This window comes from Formica exsecta, unplaced genomic scaffold (assembly GCF_003651465.1).
Source record: "Formica exsecta isolate Colony F162 unplaced genomic scaffold, ASM365146v1 scaffold138, whole genome shotgun sequence".
In the NCBI taxonomy this organism is placed as follows: domain Eukaryota; kingdom Metazoa; phylum Arthropoda; class Insecta; order Hymenoptera; family Formicidae; genus Formica; species Formica exsecta.
In genome coordinates this window covers 448,888-473,482 of record NW_021848711.1, presented here as the reverse complement: position 1 = coordinate 473,482, position 24,595 = coordinate 448,888, and the positions used below count along the sequence as shown (strand labels likewise).

The 24,595-nt window shown below is 31.9% G+C and overlaps 3 protein-coding genes across 5 annotated transcripts in view; all 3 read left to right on the top strand.

The window, feature by feature from the left end:
* The first annotated feature begins 341 nt into the window (after positions 1-341).
* Positions 342-11,061, top strand: LOC115245986 (solute carrier family 41 member 1). 3 transcript variants are annotated; one of them, XM_029824527.1, is made up of 9 exons: positions 342-730; positions 2,308-2,397; positions 3,043-3,315; positions 4,547-4,815; positions 5,599-5,923; positions 6,800-7,094; positions 7,412-7,617; positions 7,930-8,078; positions 8,161-11,061. In XM_029824527.1, the coding sequence occupies exons 3-9, from the start codon at positions 3,045-3,047 to the stop codon at positions 8,344-8,346; spliced, it is 1,701 nt and encodes a 566-aa protein (XP_029680387.1). In that variant the 5' UTR covers positions 342-730; positions 2,308-2,397; positions 3,043-3,044; the 3' UTR covers positions 8,347-11,061. The 3 variants fall into 3 exon arrangements, with proteins under 3 accessions (XP_029680387.1, XP_029680386.1, XP_029680389.1); XM_029824526.1 differs by having other exon boundaries at positions 379-743; XM_029824529.1 differs by lacking the exons at positions 342-730; positions 2,308-2,397 and adding an exon at positions 3,837-4,159 and having other exon boundaries at positions 3,183-3,315.
* Positions 11,062-11,356: 295 nt separating this feature from the next.
* Positions 11,357-18,188, top strand: LOC115245985 (FYVE, RhoGEF and PH domain-containing protein 4-like). Its single transcript, XM_029824525.1, has 7 exons — positions 11,357-11,879; positions 14,302-14,769; positions 14,877-15,592; positions 15,691-15,896; positions 16,029-16,394; positions 16,494-16,939; positions 17,049-18,188. Exons 1-7 carry the CDS (start codon positions 11,725-11,727, stop codon positions 17,152-17,154), a joined length of 2,463 nt encoding a protein of 820 aa, XP_029680385.1. The 5' UTR covers positions 11,357-11,724; the 3' UTR covers positions 17,155-18,188.
* A 2,079-nt stretch (positions 18,189-20,267) lies between these two features.
* LOC115246052 (nesprin-1) overlaps positions 20,268-24,595 on the top strand; it is a 100,748-nt gene continuing 96,420 nt past the window's right edge. The window contains exon 1 of the mRNA XM_029824638.1: positions 20,268-21,714. The gene's annotated coding sequence lies outside the window, so the exon portion shown is untranslated. The remainder of the gene's footprint in view (positions 21,715-24,595) is intronic.

The following is a 24,595-nucleotide window of genomic DNA, read 5'->3' as shown; positions in this document are numbered from 1 at the left end:
TCTCTTTATTTATTGATAATTAATAAAATTAATGAACATTAATTTTATTCTATTTAATTAAATATTATTTTAAACAGTTATATATCTCCATTAGATATTCTTTTTGCAAAAGACTAGAAAAAATCCGGTTTCCATATATAGAGAATATTACTTTTTTCACAAATATAAATTCTGTAATTCCCAATGACACTCTCCTTTCGAACTTGATCGTAATCAGCGATTTCCCATCCCGAGATAAAATGGGATATTTGATTAATTTTTGAGGCACTTGCTAATCGATCTCAGCGATTCACCTCAGGATCTAGCTCCCACCTACGACCGGCGAGATAGCGCACGTGCATACGTCGCTCAACAAAGACAAGGAGGAGTACTGACAATCGAGCTACGGCCTCCTTTTATCAGTCAAGCCGAACCGTGCGTGGCACGCGGACATTTCCGTGCACTCTAAAGAACGAAGAAGGAAACCTGGTTTTCTTCTCATCTGACGCATAAAGTGTACAATATTTAATAACGCTGGAAATTCCGAAGTGCTTGAACTCATTGTGGGTGGTTTTACGCGAATCGCGGAAGAGAGTGCGCGTTAGACTTTGGAGCTATAGAGTATTTAAGAGCAAATCGGGACCAGAATCGTTGCTCAAACTGTTAGTACCGTCATTGTCATCATTGTTGGCGGATTCTCCAGGAACGAGGATTCCACCGGTTAAATTCGACACGCTGGCGCAGATTAAATGTGAGCTTTCTACGTGAGTATCGATACGTGATATCTGGATAATCTTTTTTTCTTTTTTATCAGCAATTGGTGTAATTTTAAGAGTTGTTAGATACTTATAAAGTATCAAGAGTCAGACAAATAACGATATCGTTAAGACTTATACTTTAATTTAAAAAAAAACAAAATACAAATTAATTTATACTTTAATTTAAAAAAATACAAATTAATTTATTTCGCACGCAAAGTGTCTATAAGTCTTCACATAAATAGAAAAAAAAAACTTAAATTTTTCAATATTTACATTATAATAAAAAAATAATTAGATAATAATTATTTTTATTCACGTAAAATTGTGATTATTGTATTGTATACTAGACAAATGCCATACCGGTTCGGATTCCTCTAATTATAAATATATACATGTTGAGAAATAAATAATCTTAGCAGTAGCAATCTACCAAAATAATAAATTAATCATTACTTATTTATGTGGTCGATTATAATATCATTCACACCCATATCATCAACTTATTTTGCTCGATCTAAGTTAGATCTCTTTACGCGCGTGATTTTCTCGGATCAAAAACCGCAGAACTTTCTCAGGCAAGTGTAGCGAAAGGTACGTGGTATCCCTTCTCGCACACTCGTGCATAATTTAATTCATGCGACACGTGCGATCAGATTATCGCGACGCGACAGAACTCTAGTTACTTCTATCAATCGGGTGACGTTCCCGCTGATTTTGCATATTGTATTACATGAAGCGTCAGGAGCATTAAGTCCGCGGATTAGAATAACGACTTGTCCAGTTATAATCATTTTACTCATCCAACAAATAATTGTGCAAAAAAGTATATCGCTTCAATGCATATTTTATTAGGATCTAACGGTTAAATAATATTTTTTAATAGAGTAAAATTCTTTTTGTGATAGATATTTTTTTCTCAGTGTAGATAAAAGTGCTAATCAAAAGTATCAAAATTTTGTAATAAGAGTTTCAACAGGTAGAACCATGTCACTGATAAGATTGCGACTAATACTATTTTTATGGACGACTTACGATGTGAAGATACACAATCTAAACTGTTAGCCATTAGTTAGCATCAATCATTTTGACTAGCAGGCATTCTTATTACCAATTATGAATCATATTCAGTGTCAGCGAACGATTAGGTTTACATTAAACTATCAATTTTATACGTTTTTAATGATCTCCGTCACGTCGAATTAAAACATTCAAGAACTGTCCATATTCTAACGATCTCCTTGATTCGCATGTAAATGACATGAATTTGCATAATTTCCGATTTTCCAACTTTCTATTTCTCTTGTCTTCGCATACGTTACATTCTCATTAATCAGCTTTTTTTAAAATAAGCGCGATTATTTATATTTTGTTTCAGTTAGAACACATAAATATGTAATTACAGCGTCTTCGACAGTTGGGGTAATCCATCATGCGATAACGATTCTAAAATCGCTAGTATGCATATTGTCAAGATAGGATGCAAATCATTTGATTGTTTGATAATAGCAACAAATAGTTTTTTTGTGATTCATCTTTAAATAAGTTACCATACTTTCAATTTTTGCAGATCGAAGCTTGCGGAAATAGGCAGGTCCGACGTGAAATTGTCACAAGTCGATCCTAAAGTGGATAACAACTTACGTCAGCATCGGATTCAGTATGAGCTTATATTAAATCTTATTGATATGTGTGTGTATGTGTATGTGTGTGTGATATATAAAAGTGCTCTCTCTCTAAAGACTTATATTAAAAAACTTTCATAAAATTCCCAAATTATCCAAATTATTTATTCACGGTTTTATCAATGATTATCCATAATCATTTATTTTATTTTTGCGATATAAGACAAGCAGATCGTATGTCGCATAATACTCGTTTTGTTATGATAATATATTTATTCAATATATATCGCCACAAAATTTCCATTCACGAATTAATTTGCATGTGTATTTCTCAATTGTACCGAGTATACATATTTATCAAAGACAAAAAAAAAATACTACAAATTCAAAAGTGCTCGAGTATTTTGAAAGCGCTGCTATATAAATTTTCAATAATAAATTAAAAATTAATAGAAAATTATTATTTTTAATAGAATTCTTTATAATAGAGATATCATTATAACCCATTATTTTTAACGATTTTGGATTATAACTATCGATCCAACGCTTCTTTCGGAAATTGTTGCATTTCTTTTTATTTATATATTCTTCAATGTTTTAAATATTAAACGAACGATCGAGAACTTTTATATTCTGCCTCGCGACGATAACTTCCATCTAATTGAATCATTGGATTTTAGATATGGTCGCTATTCCGGACTCGCGCACTGATCCGGTATTGTTGAATGGCATAGGAATAACAGTACCGAATAACAGCAACAGTAGCAACGATGACAATCTAACAGACGATACCAGAAGAGTCAGGGATCAGGCCTTCACTATACCTCGTGTCATAACGCCGGCCAGTAAGAATAACTACACACTGAAATTCGAAAACATGGACAAAATCGACGACAAGAAATTAAACACGGACAACATCAATGCGGAACCCGTCGTTATGAAAAAAGTCGCCGGTAAGTAATATTGCAAATTATGAAATTAACACAGCTAAAAATCCACAAACAAAACGCAAAAATAGATATTCCAGGAATTAAAGTAATTGCTAGTTAAATGAAAATTCTGCAACGTACAAGATAGATAATTTCATGTACTTAAAACGATATTTTCGTTATTGCTCTAGTATTGTTATATGTATTTTCTCTGACGTATTTTCTGCTATCTATTTATAATATCGTAAAAATTAAAAACAAGCACAAAAAATTGCATTATAAAAAATAATATGCGCCAAAACTGTATTGCATAATTTCCATAATATATGAAAATCATATATTTATCACGCAGACTAAACATATAATGTTAAATGTAACAATTTCATGACTGTCATAAAAATTTATGTTTAACACATACACTCCTAGAGTTTTTGCACAGTTACAAACGGTATTGGCAAACACGCTCGATGAAATATTTAAAACTTGGCAAATTCCGACAATGTCACCACTGTGTTACTTTAAAGTACAAAATTCTACACCTATAGGAAGCGAACAAACTAATTGTTGTCGCGATATGACAAATTGTTTGCGGATATGGTGGGGAAATGTCACGCGGTATACACAATGGCGATTATAATAACGACGCAAAGTGTGTGACTCTCCAATTATTAACGCACTGATCGTTCCATGGCCATCAGAATTCAGAATACCAAATTCGCGACGGTTTATAATCCCGATGTGGAAAAAAGCGCGTTCAGTGATTGTGTTGTCGTGCCTTTGCGGAATACAAGTGTGTTTACGGAACGACGATGACAATGCGGAAATGTTGAAAGCTACCAAGCCAAGAGAATCGATCATCTATTTATGTGTCAGTGAGCCTTCTTCTAGATCTCATGTGAATTAAAAAAAGTTTTAACAAAGTTTAAAAAATGAAAACGACTAATTATGATCAGAAAAAAAAAAAAAAAAAGTTACATAATATCAGTTTCAACTACACTTTTTAATTTCTCCACTTTTAAAGCAAAGTTATATGATTTGTTCCCATTCAAATAAAAATTTTTCGCTAAATACGGATCTAATGTCAAAATTGAAATGCAAAAAAAATTAAGTATTGTTTAAATTCGTCTTGTTCTTGTTCAAAAAAAAATTTATATTTTGTTAAACTGTATTATTTAGAAACTACAGATATAACAAATTCTATTTGAATATTTCTGACTAAAATATATGGAAATATGTATTAATGCTTGCTCGGCAGCGGGTTTGAAAACAATTAACGGCCAAAAGGATAAGAAAGACATGCCTGGCGGAAACGGATCTCTTTCCAGCGGTAGCTCCATGGTGACAATCTCGTCAGTTGCCATTTCGGATCCTGATCCGGACTATCGTGCAGACCCAAATGGACATGGAAACAAAAGGAACATCAGGAATGAGAAATGGTATCACACGATTCTTCAAGTCTCAGTGCCTTTTTTTATCGCTGGTATAGGCACTATCGGTGCTGGTCGTGTTCTCACTAGTGCAAAGGTAAGAAATTTTTAACAAAAGAAAGACTCGAACCGTTTATTTTTTTCTTAGACTGTCTTCTTATCGACGAGATATTTGTCACTGTCCAAAGATAAAGAAAATGTCTATTATTATCGAGAAAAAAATATCGAAGTTGGCTTCCACCTGAATGTTTATCGAGTCCGATGCATTTATCGATCGCGCAAATAGGATATCTTGTGTCACTCTTGACAGCGCGATTGTATAACCACCTTGAGTATCATTCGCATTTTTAATGTAGATTTTAAACGAAGACTTTGAGCGATCAAAGTTTGTATCAAAAATTAAAAAAATTGAACAATTTAATTATTTGAGAATAAAACAATCGTTTTGCATGACAATTAATCAGAATAATAATAAATTGATTATTTCTATATTAATTCCTTAGCTCATTCCGTTCCAAACCGATTTTTGGTGACATTCTCACGCCGCGTAAAAGATTTAATAACAAATTATATATAAGAAAATATAGGAAAATTCAGAAAATATTTCTATATAAGAAACAAATTTTGCTGCATGGGATGCATACGTTTTATGATATAATGATTGCAATATATATGATATTTAAATATATAATTTTATAATTATTTTATAACAATATTACATTTAATAGCGAAAATATCAAATAACCTAAACAGAAAATTCAGCATAAAATATATACAATCCACGCGGCAGGAAACATATTAATTAATTCCTATAAATTTTATATGTATATATCTCTCTTTCGCTCTCTTTATTCCAATTTTTGCATATATTTGATTCCAGGATTTGGAAGCTTTTAGAGAAGTCCCTCAATTGTTAATTCTGACTACGGCATTACAAGGTCTAAAGGGTAATCTCGATATGTGCTTGGCGTCGCGGTTGTGCACTCAAGCGAATTTAGGCAACATGAAGGGTCGACGGGAGATCATCAAGATGATCATCGGTAACCTTGCCTTGGTCCAGATCCAAGCGATAGTCGCGGCCATCTGCCTATCGCTATTCGGAATGGGAATAGGCGCGATCAATGGAAACGGCTTCGTCTGGAATCACGCGTTACTGTTGGCGGTTTCGTGCATGTGCACAGCAACCAGTTCCTGCTTTATCTTAGGTAAACCATCCTCTCGCCGGTGTGCTTATTAAACATTGATTAATGAACGCCGCTTACGCGCTTGCTTCCATGAATCGACACTTGTGTAAGGTAATCTATTTGCCATTTATCAGCAATTAACATTAATAACGATTGCTATCGCAGCTCGGTCATGCATTATACTAACAGATGTTATCTCTTCTTATGCACAGATGATGCTCTTTTTATGCATGTCATTCGTAATGAAGATGTTTTATTTTTTATACATATTCTTTTGTTAATACGAAAATTTTTCCGTTTCACGAATCTTAGATCTAGCAAAATATTATGCGGATAATTTATACTCTAATTTATACTCTAAAGTATACTCTTATTCTAAATTCAAATCATAATTCGTGCCATTGGTTATTGACATTTCACATTTTTCTTTTTTGTGTAAAATATCCTGATAAATCTTTAAATAATCAATCCTTATTAAGGACATTTATTTCACAAAAAATGAATCTCGTAATGGATCTCATTAAAAACACAGTGTCAGCACAGAATTTTATCAAATTATGTAACCATTAAATGTGTATTATTATTAAAGCAGATATAATCTTACTAAGCAATTTATCATATATATTTATGTCTTTAGACATTTACAACGTAATCAAAATATTTATTTTACAATTTCATAATTTTTAAATTATTTCTTTTAATTTTATAACTCTTTCTTGTAATTTTTTCTACTAATTTCTAAATTATTACATTTGTGTGTGTGACATTTATCACATAATAATATGAAAATTCGTGTATTATATAGAGAATCCTTCTTACTATTATAGATGCAATAAGAGTACATTGATAAATCGAAAAAGAATCTGAATCGTTGACAAATAATCTTTACCTTCACAGATTTTGTCATGATTGCCGTAATCATGATATCTTATCGATACAAGATGAATCCGGACAACCTAGCAACTCCTTTGGCTGCATCTATCGGTGACGTCGTATCCATTAGCATCCTCTCAGCCATAGCCTCGGAATTTTTCCGCAGGCTGAAAGCCGAAATATGGGTGCTATACGTTGTTTTCGGGTTTTTTTTGGTGCTCTTGCCATTTTGGATCCTGATCGTATTAAAGAATAAATACACGAGGAGTGTGTTGAAGTCCGGCTGGGTTCCTATTCTATCCGCTCTTCTGATCAGTGGGTAAGTCTAAAGTGGCATGTTATATGTATACTAAGCACATGTACCTGTGTATATCTTCGTCTTCTTGAGTGATTTTATCTAAATATGACCAAATTTATGCATAATATTACGAATATTCGAGTCTGTCAATCGTCTTCTTTCGCGATTACATTATTAACTGATTATTATTTATTATATTTATTTTATATATATTATTCAGTTCTGTTTTTTAATTTATAATATATAATTATATTAATAAGTAATTAGATAATTAGAGTATTATACTCCGCTTGATTATGTTTTTATTTTATTTGACTTGATTATATTATTATCTTTAGCGGAGGTGGATTAGTTCTTGAAAGAATGGTTGACTCTTATGATGGATTTGAAGTTTTTCAACCGGTTATTAACGGAATTGGCGGCAATCTAGTATCGGTGCAAGCGTCTCGAATGTCAACTATGTTACATCAGTCCTCTATCATGGGAATTTTACCGCCGCACGGAAAAATTTGGGTGTTTCCATGGGCGGCCCTCTTCGTAGGATGTATGTATATAATTCTACATAAATGAACATCTTTTTTTAACGTGATTTATTTCTGCTGCATAAAAATATTCTTACTTTCGCAAAACCATAAAATTTTTTTTCATTTAAAACTATTAAACACTGACATTTTTTTAATATAATTTTCTATAACTTTCCATATCTCGTTTTCTTATATACATTTATATTTCTTTCTTATTCAGAGGAATATTTTTTCCAAATAAAACTTTTTTAACATAGGAATTTTCCATGCTTGAATTTTCCATGCAGGAATTTTCCGTGCAATATCTGACAGTTTTTCTTCCTTATAAACAGCGCCATATGCGAAAACCGCTAGATTACTCGTTGCAATGGCAATTCCTGGTCAATTGATTTTCGTCTTCATCGCCGACGCATTAAACCCGGGCGATTGTACGATGCATGCATATTTCGTAATCTCCTACATAATTGTTTCCGTGTTGCAGGTAAGTTACGCAATGCTCTTGTTCTGTTCCTATTTTTATGAGAAATAATATCATAATCAAATCTGCCTCCTTATTTTTTCAGGTAATGGTTCTGTTATACGTTGCACACATAATTATTCACGCGATGTGGAGGTACAAAATTGATCCTGATAACTCAGCGATCCCCTATTTAACGGCATTAGGTGATCTCAGCGGATCACTGCTCCTAGCGTTAGCCTTTTTCATCATATATTCGATAATAAATCAACCATATTGTACCGGGAAATGATTCCGTGATGCAACATAAAACCGAAATCCGATTTAAAACCAAGATACATATAAATACAGCGCGCGAAGAATTTTTAATGATAGCAAAGTTTGTCATTATACGTCAAAATCGTTGATTGAATGCTTGAGCTATCAAAACAATGTGAATGCGCTGTCATGATATGACGTTTATTCAAAGTGATTCGCAAAACTGAGCGAGAAATGATGGCCTAATAATATTAACAATAAGAAATAGGACGAAATACTCAGATATATATATATATATATATATATATATTTATGTTGTTAATTCTAAAAGAGAAAAAAGGGAGAGAGAATTGTTAATTAAATTGTTTGCATAAATACATGATCTGCAATTGACGAGATAGAAGCCATTCAAGCCAAATCGATCAGTCAAGCTCAATATGATAATTTTTTAGCTATAATTGTTGAAAGCATAATTTTTCGATATATTACGCATTCTTTTTTTGACGCAAGGCAAAGAACTTCTCGCAAATCGAAGCCTAATCGAATTAAAAGCAAGCAGAAATTCAAAGGAAATCTAAAAGGCATTTAAAAACATTATAAATTTTTAAAATATTTATATATACTTTACAAGTTTGAAATATAAATTTTTAAGATCACGTTAAAAACATCCTTTGCGTTTTAGATATATATTTAAATATTTGCGTTTCTTGACGAGAATTAAACGTCAGACTTAGAATAGAAGGAAACACAGTCGCATTGTGATGTGTTTTAACTTTAAGCGATAATGATCATAATTTATAAAACGGTGGCCGTGAAGAGACATGAAGAAGCGAATATCGTTGCCAAGAATTCCATATTGTCCATCTTAAGAGATTTATTTCAAGATATTCGGAATGTTTGTCCTGTCGCAGCGAATGAGATATTATTTAATTGTGCAATCATATACCTGCAACGCAATTGCGGTTCAATTAAAGCAACGGCTCGATTTAACTGCCTACTATTAAAACAAATGATGATTGTCATTTCTCGCCACTGCTATACGCATATCTTATTTAATTACGCAATACGTCTTCAGGACACGCGTTGCGTAACGCTTGGACAATGCCGAGTAATTAGACTGTGCCAATTATTTGTCTTTGAACACACGCGAGAAATTCGCATTTCGAATATTCATTCTTAACCCGTTAATAAGCGTCATAGCAAAAAGAATATTTTACACTGCTTGCGGCGGAATTTTTTTTTATCAGAATTATAATTTAATACTTTCAAATTCATTAATGTAATTTTGTTAACATTCATTTATTTATTATAAAAACTTTTTAAAAATTAGAACATTTGTTGCAAATAAAATTAAGAAAAAAATTGCAGTTAATATTCAATATACTAAAAATGTGCGAAATTTGAAACTTATCCGAATCATTTATTATAAAAATATTTTTTTAGAAACAAATTATTTTTAAATGTTTAAATATTTTTCTGTATATATTTTAGTTATATATTTTTTAAAATAATTCCATAATCATTGAAAAGAATTAACAATCGTGAATTTAATCTTGTATAGAAATTGTATTCATCATTAGTTTGTTGGAATCTGACAAATCCAAGCACAATTTTAGCCAAGCAAATAATATAAATAGATGTTAAATGTACTTTATGAATTTATATTTTTTTAGCATATATGTGTTCTAAATTAGAATACAAAAAATAAAATAATTAAAATAATTTTTAAGGAAATATATATATATATATCTCATATTTTTATAAAGGTCGATAAGATTGAAGTCTGGCGTATTTTGTCAAATGAATGCAAAGTTAATGCGTTTCCTCAACAATATTGTAATGTTTTAGTATTATTCACGTTTTAATGTAACATAATCACGGATAGATGATCCTTTAATTGCTTACCTGTCTTTCCAATAGATGTAAATATATATAAATTTTATGTACATATGGATATATTATTATGAGTACAAAATAATTGTACGTAAAGTTCTTCAAGTAAGTTCTTCAGCAAGTGATTATTTCTGGATTTTTTTTTGTTATTTTATATAGTATTCTTATCAGAAATATATTTATAAATATACTTTTTATCCCATTTTAAAATATTTTTCTTTATGATTAGCGAATTTTGAATAATATGTTATTTTCATATAGTAATGAAAATGAAACAAATTTAAATAATATTATAGTTAACACAACAGACAACATATTTTGAAGATTTATTTAGAAAGATCGTAATTAAAAAATTCCATGTATTACATGTATCGTGTAATGTGTAATGCATCACGTATCCTATATGATGAAAAGCTATGGCAATATCTCATTATTAATACAAAATAATTGTACGTAAAATTTTCAACCAGTGGCGCAGATATCGATTTTAAAACGCGAAATATGTATATCTTTCAATTTATCGATATTTTCACAAAAAATATATATAAATAATAAACAAGAAAATTTGATTCTTTTTATCCGCATCGTTTGTCATTTTCACACAGATATCTGCTAAAATTTTTCACTTAATAGATCATTAAATTCGTTATAAATTATATATGAGATATTGCAAAAAAAAAAAAATTACAAGTACAATTAAAATTTTATGTTGACTGAAGAATACTTGAAGAACATTTCCAGAATATGATATTAAAATACGTTATATATGTTATTTCAAGGATGAGTTTAGGCTGTGTATTTGGTATATTTTTCTTATTATATATAAAAATATTCAATAAACAAGATATTGGAGGTAGCTGAAAGCAATTATTATTTTACATATTATCATGATTGTGCATTAAATTATATAAATATTTAAGTTCAAAATGTCCGACACACAAAAATATTCTAGGATTTCTCGAACATGGTCAGGATGATAAAAACGTTTCGTGCTATCAGGGTTATGACCGATTGTCGGTATTCAGCCTAATCTCTACCTTGAATACTGACGGTACTGTATCAATCTGATATCGCCTTACCTTTGGAAATATAACGAAGTCGCAGGAAAAGCTCTCTTCATTTTCCGACATGATCCAGCCCGCCAAGAAGCCTTCCCGCCGCAAGTCACGCGTCGTTGGCGTCGCGACAGCAACCGAATATCGACGCGTATCCGATAGTTCGACGGACGAATCTGCGCAAACTGTAGTATGCGATCACCAGTACCGCACCACACGCAGTTTACAATCGCGTTGTCGAGTGATATAACCCAAAGACCGACATCCGAAACATTATAGTTCTTTTCGTAAACGCGCTACGATATCTCGCGTGATCCGCTCGAGCTGGCTTTCAAATCGTATTCGGGAGCGACTTCGCGTCGCTGATCGTCGCGAGTGCATATATATTCATACATATAGACATATACACGGTGTCGCGATGCAACGCGCGGCGATCAAGCGTTCATTTTACAGTGCGGCCATGAATGCCGGTGATTATATCGAGGTCTGAACTTGGGGTAAAGGATCGTCCTCGCTTCGCCTCGACGCTATCTGTCACTCCAGCTGATCATTATGCTCGCGTCGATCCTCGTGCGCCTGTTGCTGTTCCGCTGCACTACAAACGATCCCGGGACAAGAGGTAACGATGATGGCATTCGAGCGAGTTTTCTCTCCGTCTCTCTCGTTCTCCTGGTCTTATTGTTAGCCTCCTTCTCATTTCCGCTTTTTCTCGTGCGAAACATCAACGACGCAGCACGTATTAGATTCTGCGTTTCGCTTCCGAGTACAGGAAAGTGCAATCGCATCGCACGCGCTCGTCGATGAAGCGAAGGGCGTAGTACCTTATGACGAAGTATATACATGCCGCCCTTTGATCCTTCACAGAGGATCAGCCGATACTCTTTCGGAAATTGGTTATTCTATATATGTCGCCAAGTTTATAGAGAAGCAAATGAAAAGCTTGTTCGATTACCTCTCTATTAATTTGTTTGTGGTTATTGCAGATAAATGAGTAATATATGCTGTTCGGGGTTTGCCTGTCTACTGACTTCATGTTAACCAATTATCATATATAAATATAGAGTCAATATTTTTGGAGAGAATAATATTCTTGAAATCTAGTTTTTTTTTTTTATGCTATTATAGGTTTATTTTAATTATATTTTCTTTCACACACTTGCTGTATTTAAAGTGAAATAAATACAATACTCAAGATTTGAAGTATGTGTGAAAGGAATTTAATTTTAAAAATACAGATATATAGAACAGATCTGATAGAGTGATTAGACTTATATCAGATATCTTTCTTTGACTTATCCATTTGTTTCTTTTTTTTTTTTTCTAAGTTGCCTGCTTGCTAGCAATCCTGTAAATTGCTCCATAGATTGCAAAATCAAATTTCGATGCGTTATTATTGATAATTAACAAGAACTGTCAAATTAATATAAATGACAGATTAATTTTATATTAATGAATTCAATTTTATGATTGATAGAAGAAAATTATTTTAAACCTAATATTCTCGATTTTTCAAATGGATTTATTTCTGCATTAAACTTTTTAATTTCTTGATAAATAGACAAAAGATAATAAATAACTACTACTTTAAATATTTTGTCTCTAATTAGAAAATATGTATAAAATGAATACTTAAATAATACTCTCTAAACGTAATTGTGATATCTAACACTCTGCTTTAAAGACGTTCTCCCGTTCTATCGGAGATGATTTTGCGCCTTAAGTTCTACTACGCTGTTATAAATAAATTTAGATAAGTCATAAGCTACACATACACATTTCAAGTCATAACTAAAAACGGGACGTCAAGTGCAAAGGGGAAAGTTACAGTCAAGATCGTTTTATAATCTGAATCTCATCTTGTTAATTTGAACATAATTATACATTCACTCTGCTAATCTAACGATATTGATGCCTTGAAATTCATTAATATTCATCAATAAGTAAAGCTCAGTATTTTTAATACTAAATGTGAATTACTGAAAATTTATCAATTAAAAAAATGCAACGCAGGCAACGTTTTGATTTACACATCTATGCGATCACTATACGATCTATAAAAGAACGAATTAAAGATGATTCTCCTGCCACATCGCGCAAAAATTAAAAATTCTGACCTTTGAAATTGAGACACGCGTCAGACAGAATTGTCGTGTATTTATGCGTGTTTGCAAGCATACATTCGCATACAACGATGCGTGTGTGCGTGCGTTCGTTCGTTCGTTCTGTTCGGAGCACGCCGAATGTCAATTAATAATGCCGACGTGATGCAAGCGTTCTCGCTCGAATGCTAGGGCCAGCACGTTAATTTTAGCGTAATGGATCCACGTAAGAGGAACGTGCGTTTTTAAATAGCCCCTCGAGAGAAATCTATCGAGTAGTTTGCGTTATTCCGGAGCTACCACATCAATGATGGAAATAACTTTATTTTTTTCTCTCTTTCTTTCTTCTCTCTCTCTCTCTCTCTTTTTCATCTCTAATGATGGCAATGTAGATCTGTTAAATAAAAATATCCGCGCGGTAATGTCTTGCATATCTCTTTCTTTCTTCTCTCTCTCTCTCTCTCTTTTTCATCTCTAATGATGGCAATGTAGATCTGTTAAATAAAAATATCCGGTAATGTCTTGCATCAAAAAGGTGATGTGAAATTTGAGGTGATATTGATAGCTTTATGATGCGTCGACATGAATGTGGATTAATATGACGTGTACTTTATAGTCACTGAAAAAATTCAATTTTATATCAAGCGAATTTATGAATCATAGTTGCTCAAAAGAGTAACACGCGTGAGCAATATTTCTTTATATTTGTTTTAATAAATGCGGAAATGTAAATTGTTTGAAGAGCTTGTAATCTTACCAGAATAAAGTTTAAAATCAAACTGTATTCGTAATCAATACATTTATTATTATGTTTATCTATTTTTTGAATTTTTACATTATATGCCATGTGCATTTGCCATAGCTTCTTTTTTATATACCCCAATTATTTCTATGTGCAAAGTATACGATAATTGACTACAATTAGTAACATGATGATTATAGGATGCAACGAAGTCAGTTGAGAGACATTTCATCCTGGATGACACGCCTATTTCCGGAACCTGGAGACGGAAGTAATCGGATGATCGAAGGGTTCAAAATGTTCGGTTTGAAAAATACTTCACCCACCAGCACGTTTTACACTGATCTGGAGATTACGGAGGATAAGGAGGAATTTCAACAGGAGAAGGAACATTCCAAGGCGCCACGTTTGTCGGAGCAACAGAGCACAACCAACGAAAATGGAAACTCGCAAGATTCAGACACAGCAACAAGTGTCGAGGAACAACAATATGTCAGACATTCCTTCCATAGGATCGCCAGTTTCGGCGGCTTTCCGCGATTTCAGCCGTTCGTCATGTCCGCTTCCACGCCCGCTGAATGCATCGATATCACGAGGCATGAAGAAACTTCAACCGAAACGTCCTATATTAAAATGTCACATAGCGTTCTAGAATACAGAAGTAGCAGGTGAGTATATTTTGGGTATAGCTTTTGATACAAAAGAGACAATATAGTTTATATATCTTTGACTTGAAAAATTTTAAAGCGTACCATTCTTTAAAAAATAATTACAGGTATGTAGCTTCGGAGAGGAGATCCCACCAATATACATTAGATACATACGCAGTAAGCGAATCTGAAAGTGAAGAAGAGTCAGAAGAAATAAGATCTTCGGAGACAGACTCTGCCATAGTGGCGGATCATACCGACGAATCGATATCCGAGCCTAAACTACTCACTAGAAAAGGTTCCCCTGATTCGAAGCGGAAGAAGGCGTTGCATGTGGCGCACGAGTTATTAGCGACTGAGAAAAATTACGTAAATGTTCTGCATTTAATTGACCAAGTGTTTCAATTTAGGGTCGATCAGGAGAACAGAGCACATCCAATGTTCCCTCCAGAAACTGTCCAACACATGTTCTCAAATATTAAATCCATTTATAAATTTCATAACGACTTTTTATTACCACAACTCGAGGAGAGAATGCAATATTGGGATTCGAATCCGAAAATTGGTGACATAATGAAAAACTTTGCACCATTCCTCAAGATGTATACGGAATACGTAAAGAATTTTGATTACGCTATGAATCTGATAAACACGCTGCAAAACAAAGTGCCCAGATTTGCAGCAATTATTAATGAGATTCAAAAGCTCGATGAATGCGCTAAATTATCACTTGCCCATCACATGTTGAGTCCAATACAGAGGCTACCACGATACGAGTTGCTTCTTAAGGATTATTTACGAAATCTCACTGAAGACAATCCAGATTATGAAGATACACAAAGTGAGTAAATTTATATTTTTTGTAATTGCACATTCTACATATTTAGATGAATCATATAATTATATCAATAAAAAATCTTTTGTAATGTTAAATTTCAGAAGCTCTAGAATTGGTATCCACTGCAGCGAATCATACGAATGAGGCAATGAAAAAAATCGATAAATTTAAAAAACTCTTAGAAATCCAAGAGAGTATATATGATGCAACTGATCTAGTTAGTGCGACTCGTGAACTAGTAAAGGAAGGACGTATAGTAAAAATTTCAGCGCGTAGTGGCGATCATCAGGAAAGACATTTATTTCTGGTAAAGATTAATTAATTATATGCGCACGATGCCCGCGTAATATATTGATGTTTATAAAATATTCGTGAAATTATTCTTTCTCTTTTTTTTCTTTAATTTGTTAAATAATTATTTATTTATATCTTTTTTCAGTTTAGTGATTTATTATTACTCTGTTCAATAAGACTGATACCCGGTCCTATGTACCGACTACGAGCCATGTTTATGGTGGAAAATTTACAAGTAGTTGAAGGAGACAATCTAGAAACAGCAAATACTTTTTACATAAGGGATGAAAATAAAAGCGTCGAATTGTATACACATGCCGCCGCGGAAAAAGCAGCGTGGTTGGATGCATTGTTCCAAACAATGCAAGAGATTATGAGACGCAAAGCCAGTCTGAAAACTGGTAGCGTTAAGACTTCTTTAGTTAAAGCTGATGATGTAACCAGATGCATGGTTTGCGAAGTTATTTTTTCTGTGATGAAACGAAAGCACAACTGCCGGGCTTGTGGAATAGTAAGTACTACACTCTATAATTAATTTTCCATTAGAAATTATTTAATTATAATAACAATAATTAAAAATCTGTGATAATGCGTTTTATTTTTTTTTCAGGTGGTTTGTAGTAAATGCTCAAATCAGAAATTATTATTTGAAGACAATAAGAATATGAGAGTGTGCAGATTATGCCATGCCGCGCTTACTCAACCTCTCACTAAATCACCGTCTTCACCTTCTGGACCGGTGCCAAGTTTACTGCAGGTATCAGCGAGCGCGCCATCAGTATTATCCGGATACTTATTACTGAAAACGCAGGCCAGTAAACCGTGGACAAAACGATGGTTTGCATTACACGTCGACTTTGTTCTGTATTCGTTCAAATCAGAGTCGGAGAGCATGGCCATGACAGCGACGCCAATGCCAGGCTTTATGGTCACTGAAGGTACAAAACTCTCCGACGAGGATCCCTTGAACATGAAAGATCGGATAAGAGCGTTCAAGATGCACCATTCTAGGAAATATTACTATCTCCAAGCGTCCTCTCAGAAAGACAAAGAAAAGTGAGTGCAAAAATTAGATGTTTATATAATCTGATTTATATATATATATTTATACACACACACACACACACACATATATATATACATGAGATATTTGATTGATTTTTAGATGGATGTACACGTTAGAATTGGCTACGAAAGCTGAACTACCTCATTCTACACAGGTGGGAAACGAAAGCGCACAAGAAAGTCAATCGATGAACGATGTACAATGAATATTCGTACCTTTTTATCTACCAAACTAGCCAATTTTTTACTATCGTACTCATAAAAATGAGAAAACGATACGGCAATGTAAGATAATCGTTAGTTAATTAGCTAAATTTAAAATGACGTTAACTTGTGTTATATATATATTGTTATCAATGTATACATTACAAGAGAGAAATCGAGTCAATAGCGGCCGCTGCCGAAACGCTTGTTGTTTTGTATATATATAATGTTCTGTTATAATATATTTATAAATATATATGTCGTTCGATCACGATACGCTGTGCCGACCGTAATTTACAATGGAAGTCGATATATCGCAATGTTTGAAGAGTTAATTACATGCTTCAGTGATAGTACGCTATTTATACTACGAAAAAAAGTTGATTTTATTAAACGCGCAGTTTCATAATTTTATCAATAAACTTATTTCGTATTTAAAATAAATATATTCTATAGTTTCTTTAAATATCTTTAAACATAGTTCCTATTAATTATGAATACTAGAAACATTGCAAATTTTATTATATTTACTATAGCTTTGTTTGTATACAAAAATACATTTGGATGCCTGCTAAATATCCTATATGTTTATACATTTTTATCATGTTTCTTGAATTGTACATAGAAATTGTCAGTTAAGTACTAAATATTGAATAGCAATATATGAATCGCATTATTGCTATACTTGAGGTATCCTTTTTATAAAAAGCAAAACAAAGAATATTCGAAAGGATCGTGATTAACGCCATTTTCATCATTAATAGGATCACAATTTTTGTCCTATAAATTTAAAACACTTTGAAATCATAATAAAAACACATATATCTTTTTGATATATAACGTATTTAAAAAAAGAAAATTACTACATATCTTTTTTTTTAACACACATTTTTTATAACTAACTTATACACGATTGGACTCCGATATCGAATTCCGAAGCTTTGTGAATTTTTCTATTATGAATTTTTCTATTATGAATTTTCTATTATATTATCTCTATTCTGAATGGAATAAAAACTTGCGGATTAATAAAGTATTTAGAATTTTATTTTGTTGTGTATTTATAGACACACAGACATTAAACCACCTGGCAACTGAAAATGATAACATATTTTTCTGTCCTTCCCACTCATCTTCTCTCCTTCCTTTCCTTCCCTCGCTCCTCTCTAATTCTCTCAAAGAAAGTTTTAATTTATATATTTTTAAAATTTAATTTTATAGAAACTTTATGCACACTATAATATTATTTATCATATCTTTCTAAATTTTATTTGTCTAGATTTTTATTCTTTTTTATTTTTTTATGCATTTTTTTACTTTTCTTTTACAAATATAATTTTGATTCTATCATTGATTCTTAATTCGAATTTAATCGAGCTTTGTTTATGTTATACTTACAAAATGTTTTTGCGCAGATAGTATTAATCAAGTTGAGTAAATCAGATCACAGATCTACACACACACACATATGCACACATATCTTTTCCGAGATATCATAACCGATACTAATTGTAAGTATATATACAGGATGTTCCAAAGTTAAACAATCAAACTTTGCTATATATTCTATAGTTCTCTAGAAACAAGAGAAACAAATGTTATATAAACATCGATCTGAAAATATTTTCGATCACGTTACATTAAAAAAATAAAAATTTGTTTAATTTTCCACTTCAAAATGTTTTTTGTCTAATAACTTGACATCATTGAAAGATAAAATTTAATACTGTACGAATTTCATATCTTTGCTTTAATTCAGTGAATGTCAAAAACAGTATTTTCAATAAATTCTTATTGAAAATTAATTATTATATGACCTTCTGCTTTTTAATATAAAATCTAACTAGAATATTAGATAAATTATAGGATTTATCGCCGATTTAATCTTATATATTGCTATATATTAACAGTGAATCCCCACGCGTTATTATTTTTATATTAATATTTTTCAAATATTTTCATTATATCTTTTTAAAACGATCGGATCAATGTTTATAGGTATAACATTCATTTCTTCTTGCCATATACTCTAAAACATATTGTCAAAAATTTGATCGTTTAACTTTGGAACTTGTATAAGCAAGGAGATTGGAAATCAGAGAAAATAAATTTATGAATAGAAGACTTTATCAGTTCTCAGTTTAAATTAGATAAGATAAGATCATATAAGATTATCGTGATTGTCTTATAAATTGACGAGAGTACTTTATAAAATTGTAGTTGAATAGGTTTATTTAACCAAACGCAAACATTTTTAAAATTTTAAAAATTTTTGGTATCTTTTACTTACTATATTATCTGCATTGGCCAGAATTTTAAATCTACTAAAGCTTATTGCATTGAAAAATGTGCACGTTTTTCAATCACGTTCTTTAATCATATTGTTAATTACTTTACGTTTTTGATTGTTATATTAGCCTAATATATTTAGATATTGTTAATTTATTTTACTCTTTAATGTTACAGTTTTACATTTTTACATTAAAATGAATAAGTATCTGGTACTTGTTTTAATCGCTATGACCGTTATCGACGTAGTTACTACTTCTAATCCAACGAATCCTAAGTCTATCTGCTCTCCCTGGCTCGGATATGTAAGTATAATTAACGGCAAAATAATTGTATTAGCGCTTAGTTTTTTCTATATATAAATTGTGTTATATTAAACATATACATACATATATTCTAAAAATTCTTTATGTATTTTGAATTACAATATTATAGTTAATATGCGCATTTTTAATTTCTATATAACAAAATTTTACTATATAATAAATTGTTATGATTGTAGTGTCAACTTACCGAACAATGCTGTCGTGATTTAATATGCTTGGCATATTTGGCTAAATGTATCCCCGGTAAAATTTGGAATGATCATAGGCCCATCGGAGATGGTCCATTTCCTCCGAAAAATTAAAACAAAATTCAATTTGAATGTTAATAATATTGGAAATAGAAGATAAAAGTGCATAACGCATTTCAGACGATGGTACGATGTTACTTTTGCATTATAAGTTAAATGTTTAATTTTACGATATTCACATTGTGTATTCCTGACAAAAAAATATGATTTATTTAAAAAATTATATATTTCATTCTAATAATAAATTGTTACATTTATTGTAATTTTATGTTACATTAATTAGAAGTTAAATTATGTATTTATAATATTGCATATTACATCTTAATAAGCAAAATGCGCACAATATACCAGCAAATTGGCAACAGTTTCGCTCAAAAGTTACAAGCAAAGTGGCATCAGTTATGTCCGCATTAGACTTGTAATTTGCCAGCAGAACATAATTTAACATCAGATTGGTGGCAGAAATCAAATAGGATTTACGCGCGCGCAATCTGACGGATAAATAAATAATAAACTCTAGATAAAAAATAAAAAATAAATAAAATTTATAAATAAGTTAATTAATGATAATTTAGCATAAATTTAGAGATTGAAGCTAGACTTATAATAATATAAGGTTTATATAATATGTAAGTTGTGTGTAATTCGACAACGAAAGCAATTGTAATCCGTCAGAAATCAATGAATATATAACTACATTTATTTTATTAATTATAATTATAATTTAAAAGCAACAGTTATATTTGCTACATGATTGCATTAGAGACAATTTGAGACAATTTAATCATTTGTATTGTATGAAACAATTGTATGGGATGTTGTTGAAAATTATAGCATTAACTATTAATTAAGCTAAATTAAGTGGGATAAGAATATAATACTGTTTTGTCTGCGATCTTCGTCGTCATATTTTCATTTAATCTACAAATCGAAATATCGCATCTCTTGAAACTGACACACTTTTGCTGCTTCTTGACGAAAGAACATACGTGATTGGGTGGTCGCACCGCAAAATTATGTCCGCAAAGACTTGATCATTATTAAATCGCGTGTCATTGAACGCATTTTCGTAATAAACGACCAAAATAATCGATGAGCGACGGCTGTTGGCTCATCGGTGATAATAGTGTGTTACCTCGCGGGCTCGTCCACGTTCCTCGACACGGGGCAGAAAAACTAAAAAGAAGAAGCGGGTCGAAAGAGAAAGGGAGAAAACGGGGCAAAACGCAAGATAAGAAAGAGAACGACTTCGTTGGAGGACGAGGGGTAAAAGACGAGTAGCATGGCGAAGTCAAATGTCGAGTGATGCCAAAGTTAAATATAAACGGGTGGCAAAAGAGAGAGAGAGAGAAAGAGAGAGAGAAAGAGAGAGCGTCGCGACGCCCATCCTGAATCGATGATCCAGCGCCGGAGCCAGTCTCCCGTGGTCCGCGACTCGATCCAACGTGGAAATCGTTCTTGTCTCTCACCACCCCCTCGCAATCTTATTCTGCTAATCTCGATTAAATTCTTCGCTCGCGATCGATCGCAGTGTATCACCGACGAAAAAAAAAAACGAATAAAAAAGTGCAACTGTTGGAGTACGTGAGATCTGCTCGCAGCAGCATCCGATTAATGTCTCCGTGCGTATGAGATCAACCGATCATCGAAATCGCGGAACATTCATATTGGATCGTATCGAGAATTCGTGGTTTTATCGGTAATTTACATTAGATGTACCAATTATTCCCCCAAATACGTGATGTTAATTTTAATGATCCGAATTCTTGAAAAATTTGTAGTAAATTTCCCTTTACCTCCATTTTTTAAAGTAACGATAGTTTTCGAGAGTTGTAGGACATAAAAAATTAAAAATTTTGTCGATAAATTATAAGCTTGATGAAATATATATAATTAAAATAATAAAAGAATTTATTGTTAAAATTATTAAAAGACTTGTTACTCTTCTCGTATTTTATGATTTATGTAGCCATGTTTTCATATGCGATGATTACAAAATGTTGCGTAATTTATGAGAATTGTATTAGTATTAGGATAATAATTAGCATAATTATAACCTATTTATTTATTTACGATACTGAAATTTGGATCATATGATTTTATTTGTGCTTTGTGGTTTATGCTTTACGATTGATAAAATCAAGTAATGCTAATGCAACTATTGCTAATTTTAACATTAGGTGAATTATTAAAGTTCCTGTGTTCTCACTACTTTATTGAATTATGACGTTAAAAATCTCATGAATTTTTTTGTTGCGAAATACATCGGAATATTTATGTTTTTGGATGCGATCACTCGTAATATGTATTAATAAAATACATGCATGTATTCTACATTTTCAACGAAAATAAACTCATATGATTTTTCGCTTCTGATGTCATAATTCAAATATGACGTCAATAAAGGCCTAAAAGCTTTAAATTGACAACAAAAATTAATCGTATTTTTATTGTTTGTCAAATAATATATTTTAATAATGAATTTAAATTACAATAACGTACACTTTAAAGTTTTATTTTAATTTTATTTGCCAAATAAAGTTAAAAACAAATTAGATATTAATCAAAATATAATTTCTAATAACTTTAATACAATTTTTTCATTCAGAGAAAAATTTCTTGATTTTTTATATTGCAGACTTCCAGTTTTATTTAAAAAAAGGAATTAATGAAAAGATGATCTTTTGTGCGAGAATTTATTAGAAAAGAATTTAATAGTGTGTAAAATATCAAGTATTTTTATAAATCTACTTGAAATACTTGACGTGACAAGTGCGACGAATAAACCTCATCTACATTATATTCAAATCATTGCGAAATTTATTTAACGGCGTGTATATAGAGTTCGCGTTTACAACATGACGCCGATGATGTCATCGGGTCAATAGATGAGGGTGAGTTCCAATAATAATTGCTGACCGGTAAACCGGTGCAGACGGTTCTGTCAGCGACATTCATTCGGAACACCGGTTATTTTTGATCATCAATTCGGCAGAGAGATTTTATTTTTGGACACAGCATCCGAGGTCCTGGATCCAGCGAACTGTTAATGTCAGCGGATGATCCTCGCATTAAATTTCCCAGCAGATTTGCCTGTCTTTCGTTTCCTTGCGTGACCAAGATCAAGATGTCGATGTTTTAAATCGCAAAAAAAATACGCCGCTTTCGCGATTCCAATAATAACATTCATACTTCTTTCAATTAAAAAAATCTAGTTCAATCACAAATTATTCGCGAATAGCTCGTCTTAATTTTCATCTTAATTTACTCAATATTTTTGGTTTATCACATTTTTCAAATTAGTGATTAAATTATTAGCTTAATATTCTTAATTTACTCTAGTTATGATCGGATATGTTATGCATGCGCGTAGAAATGAAATGCGGAAAATTTTCGCGAATCCTCAAAGAACGATGTATAAATTATTCTTAAATTATATTTACAAACTAACATTTGTTTTTGTGGTATGAGTCATATAATAGATACATTTAGATAGATATATTTGGCTCAAAGCTTAAAGTCTATCGCTGATTTCGCGTATGTTTTGCATTAAAAATTTAAGCGCTCTAAAGCATTAACAAGTTAAAAATTCTCAAACTACATCCTTAGATTACACCAAATCGTTATTTTGAAAAAAGTCATGATACACGAGAAATATGCTCTTTCGCGAGGTTGATCGATATGCCTCCGTGACACTCTCTCTCAGGATTATGATTGTCGAATGATAAGGCTTCAATGTATGTATGGTCAAATCGGCGCAACCAGGTTGGTGATTACAATCGTTAATATCCGTGTCAGTTTCCGAAATACCAGACGTAGTTATTGCGAATATATCTGCTGGCTTGTAGGACGCGTGTACAAACGCCGCGCTGATCGAAAATAGAAATAGCGCTATATTTAGCCGACCTACGCTCGGTATCTAACTAAAAAGCTTAAGACTTTCGGTCTACGCGCATTCGGAGCCCGTAGACTTCCTCTTTCGATTTTACGGTGGGTAAAATGACCTGGCAAAACAATAAAATGAGATTTATAGGGAAAAAATATCGCTTACTGTAAACGCGTGTCATTAAAAACGTAAGAATGATTTACTACGTGAAACCGCTGCGATATCATTATTCGATATTATTTTTGCTATAAAAGAATTTGTACAAAAATTTACTTACTCTGTAAATCCTTTTTATTTTAATTTACAATATTTGTAGGACTATAAATATAATGAATGCGATGAGAATTATGACTTAAATATCTAATGAATTTGATACGTCTGGTTCAAAATTAAATAGACGCTTGTAAATACACACACACACTATCGTTTCCAGTTGCCAAGATCTCTGGTATCAATGAACTCTAGCACAAACGAAATCTTTCGAAATAATTCATACTCAGTATGCTTCCCAAAATAATACAAAGCGACTCTCACAAGATTACTACGCTTGTTAACAAATTTGACAAATGTTGATGTTTTAAAAATTATGTGAATTTAATAGTAAATATTTAATATATATTTAAGCAAGAATCGCAGTATCTTCATAATAAAATTGTAAATAAATAATAAATTAACTTCTTATAGATGATATACA

What these genes read in the sequence shown, in the direction of transcription:
- LOC115245985 (XM_029824525.1), top strand. Translation starts at nt 11,725, where the DNA reads ATGCCGGTGATTATATCGAGGTCTGAACTTGGGGTAAAGGATCGTCCT. An exon ending in CTAGAATACAGAAGTAGCAG is followed by an intron (nt 14,770 to 14,876) that starts GTGAGTATATTT and finishes AAATAATTACAG; the next exon opens with GTATGTAGCTTCGGAGAGGA. An exon ending in TCTCAGAAAGACAAAGAAAA is followed by an intron (nt 16,940 to 17,048) that starts GTGAGTGCAAAA and finishes ATTGATTTTTAG; the next exon opens with ATGGATGTACACGTTAGAAT.
- LOC115245986 (XM_029824527.1), top strand. Translation starts at nt 3,045, where the DNA reads ATGGTCGCTATTCCGGACTCGCGCACTGATCCGGTATTGTTGAATGGC. An exon ending in GTGTTCTCACTAGTGCAAAG is followed by an intron (nt 4,816 to 5,598) that starts GTAAGAAATTTT and finishes ATTTGATTCCAG; the next exon opens with GATTTGGAAGCTTTTAGAGA. An exon ending in TCCGCTCTTCTGATCAGTGG is followed by an intron (nt 7,095 to 7,411) that starts GTAAGTCTAAAG and finishes TATTATCTTTAG; the next exon opens with CGGAGGTGGATTAGTTCTTG.